The 2,374-nt window shown below is 44.0% G+C and overlaps 1 protein-coding gene across 1 annotated transcript in view; it reads right to left on the minus strand.

Annotated features, from left to right (window-relative positions):
• Window positions 1-1,830, minus strand: part of NETO1 (neuropilin and tolloid like 1) — a 90,143-nt gene extending 88,313 nt beyond the window's left edge. The window contains exons 1-3 of the mRNA XM_019632258.1: window positions 1,744-1,830; window positions 431-484; window positions 70-207 (exon numbers count right to left, since the gene is read on the minus strand). Coding sequence (XP_019487803.1) covers window positions 70-207; window positions 431-484; window positions 1,744-1,771 — 220 coding nt within the window. The 5' untranslated portion in view covers window positions 1,772-1,830. The remainder of the gene's footprint in view (window positions 1-69; window positions 208-430; window positions 485-1,743) is intronic.
• Window positions 1,831-2,374: the final 544 nt, after the last annotated feature.

Below are 2,374 nucleotides of genomic sequence, written 5' to 3' on the forward strand. Positions count from 1 at the left end.
AAAGCCCATTTCCGTTCGACTGTCTGCACACTGTCCACCCACATCGCAGAGGCGGCAGCGGCCCCTCACCTTCTATGATGTAGACGCACTCTCGGTCAGGGGGGTACTTGCTGGGGTAGTTGGGAGAGGTGAAGGTGCCTCCGTCTGCATGTTTCGTCCAAGTCCCACACTGCACCGACTTCTGTGTTTCTGAGGTGGCTTGCTTTTCTGTAAAAAAAAATGTTTAAAAAGAGCCATCATCCAATTTTCTATAAAACTAAAAATAGAGAGGACATTCTTATAATACCCATTAGTAAATTAATTTCTAAATGTTGTCTTAGTCAAAACCAATCAATTATACACACTATAGAATGTTCGGATATTCTGGAATATCAAGCATATGGGGGGGAGAAAGAAAATGCAAATAATGCAGTTTTCCAAAGAAACACACCTGTTCCTTTCTTGGTTGCCCCAGACGAATGGAGGATGATTAAACTTGCTACAACTGAAACAGAAAAGAACAATTAGAAAGAGCTATTAGTATTCACTGAAATGATCACATTCTATACCAACATAATTTAAAGATAAAATGATATCAAATCAGATTAATTTTATTGTTAGGGACTGCTCCAGTGGATTCAGGGCTTGGACAAACTGATTCAAAATGTACAAATCAGAAAACCTTAGGAATGGCTTCTGGCCGTAATGCTTGCTAGTTAAGGATGGATGAGACCCAAACTTCTTAGGCAGAGGCCTGCTTCAAGGCTAAGGGGGCAATATTGTCATCTTAATGTCACCTGACAGTAGGTTTCAGGGCCCCCACTGTTTCTAAGGGGCCCTATGTGGATGAATGGCTTTGCTAACATCTCTAAGGGAACAGAGGTGACAGCAGGTAAAAGGATGAAAAGGGGAAGCAAACAGTGAAAAGGACTTCAGGACTGATCCTAACACATTGCCGATATTGTTGTATTTTAGAAAATAAACACTTAAGCCAATCCTATGGCTGGAGGGAGAGGGAAAACAGGAAACCAGATCAATGTGGCTGGAGGCACCAGGCAGTAGGATAAAACTGTTCCTTATAAATATATATTGTACTACAGAGAGACCCCGTCCTCGGCATTTTCTATGCTCTACAATTAATATCCTCTAACCTTGACTTTCATTTAAGATTTAGTATTTTCCAGAAGTGGATTATTCGTCTGACAAAGGCGATTTCTATAAGCATTTTATTGAGTCATTTTGTTTCAGTATCAAAAAGAGATTGATCTGTAACTTAACAGTAAATCTGCAAAGACCACTGTAACCTCAACTTCTGTTTCACTTCTAGTCTTGATTCACTGAACATTTTTACAAAGCTGAAAACTAGGAATGTATTCAAGTCGTCTTCACAGTTTCTGATTTTTCCCCTTCTACTTTCTTGTTTGTTCATTTTTATGTTGTTGCCCAATCATCTGACAGCTGTAAGTTCCATTAGGTGTATCATCCTGTTTCCACTTCAGATGAATTTGGGAAAAGGAGGGTGTGATCCACCCGTGACTTCCTAAGCTCAGGTTCACTACAGGAGCTTATTACCAAGGTTTGCCTAACAAGGATTCCCGGGGAAATATCTGGGCCTTGGTATTAGCGTCTGAGAAACTCTGTCAAACGTATCACTTCGCTGTCTTGCCTGGTCATCTGTTTTAAGATGAAGACATTACTTGTTGTTACTGTGTGTGTTTAAATGGAACACAACCTTGTTTTAACTTGCCATAATTCTGTACTCACACAAACACACAGGCAAACAGCCATCCATGTCAAGGCATATGCTTGGCGTTTTCTTTCCTCTGTTTTGCCTGTTTTTATGGAATCACACTACGGAACATGTACTATAATGAACACATCAGCAAAACCGGTCTTTTAACTGCGTGGCACAGGATTGAGACTGTCATCCCTGCCTTTTTCATTTTCTTATATTGCCTTTTCCTTAGTGACTTTGGACACTATTTCCCTCCAATTCACCCCCCTCACTGCGTGTGTACCACAGGATCCTACCTAAAGCAACACCAGAGCTCTACTACCCAGGAGAGTTGGGGGGACCCCCAGCCCTCACCTTAGGTGTACCCTAAACTACCTACTGGGGGGGGGGAATGCGGGCCCGCTGATCTCCAGATGTCCCTGAAAGAGGCATATTCCCTCTGATCCCAGAAACTGTCCGCCCTGTGTCCCTACCTTTCCACCGGCGCCCTCCCGGGGGCCCGTGCCCACCCCGAAGGAGCGGCCCTTCTCAGCCCCCAGGACATTCCTTCCTGCACAAGGAAAGGCTGTTTTCCTGGGCGGATTTTGAGACCCGGAGACGACGGACCGCGCGCCGCCCCCGAGCCCCGCTCCACGATGCTGCAATACAGAAAGTTTACGC

This window comes from Hipposideros armiger, unplaced genomic scaffold (assembly GCF_001890085.2).
Source record: "Hipposideros armiger isolate ML-2016 unplaced genomic scaffold, ASM189008v1 scaffold_1112, whole genome shotgun sequence".
Lineage (NCBI taxonomy): Eukaryota > Metazoa > Chordata > Mammalia > Chiroptera > Hipposideridae > Hipposideros > Hipposideros armiger.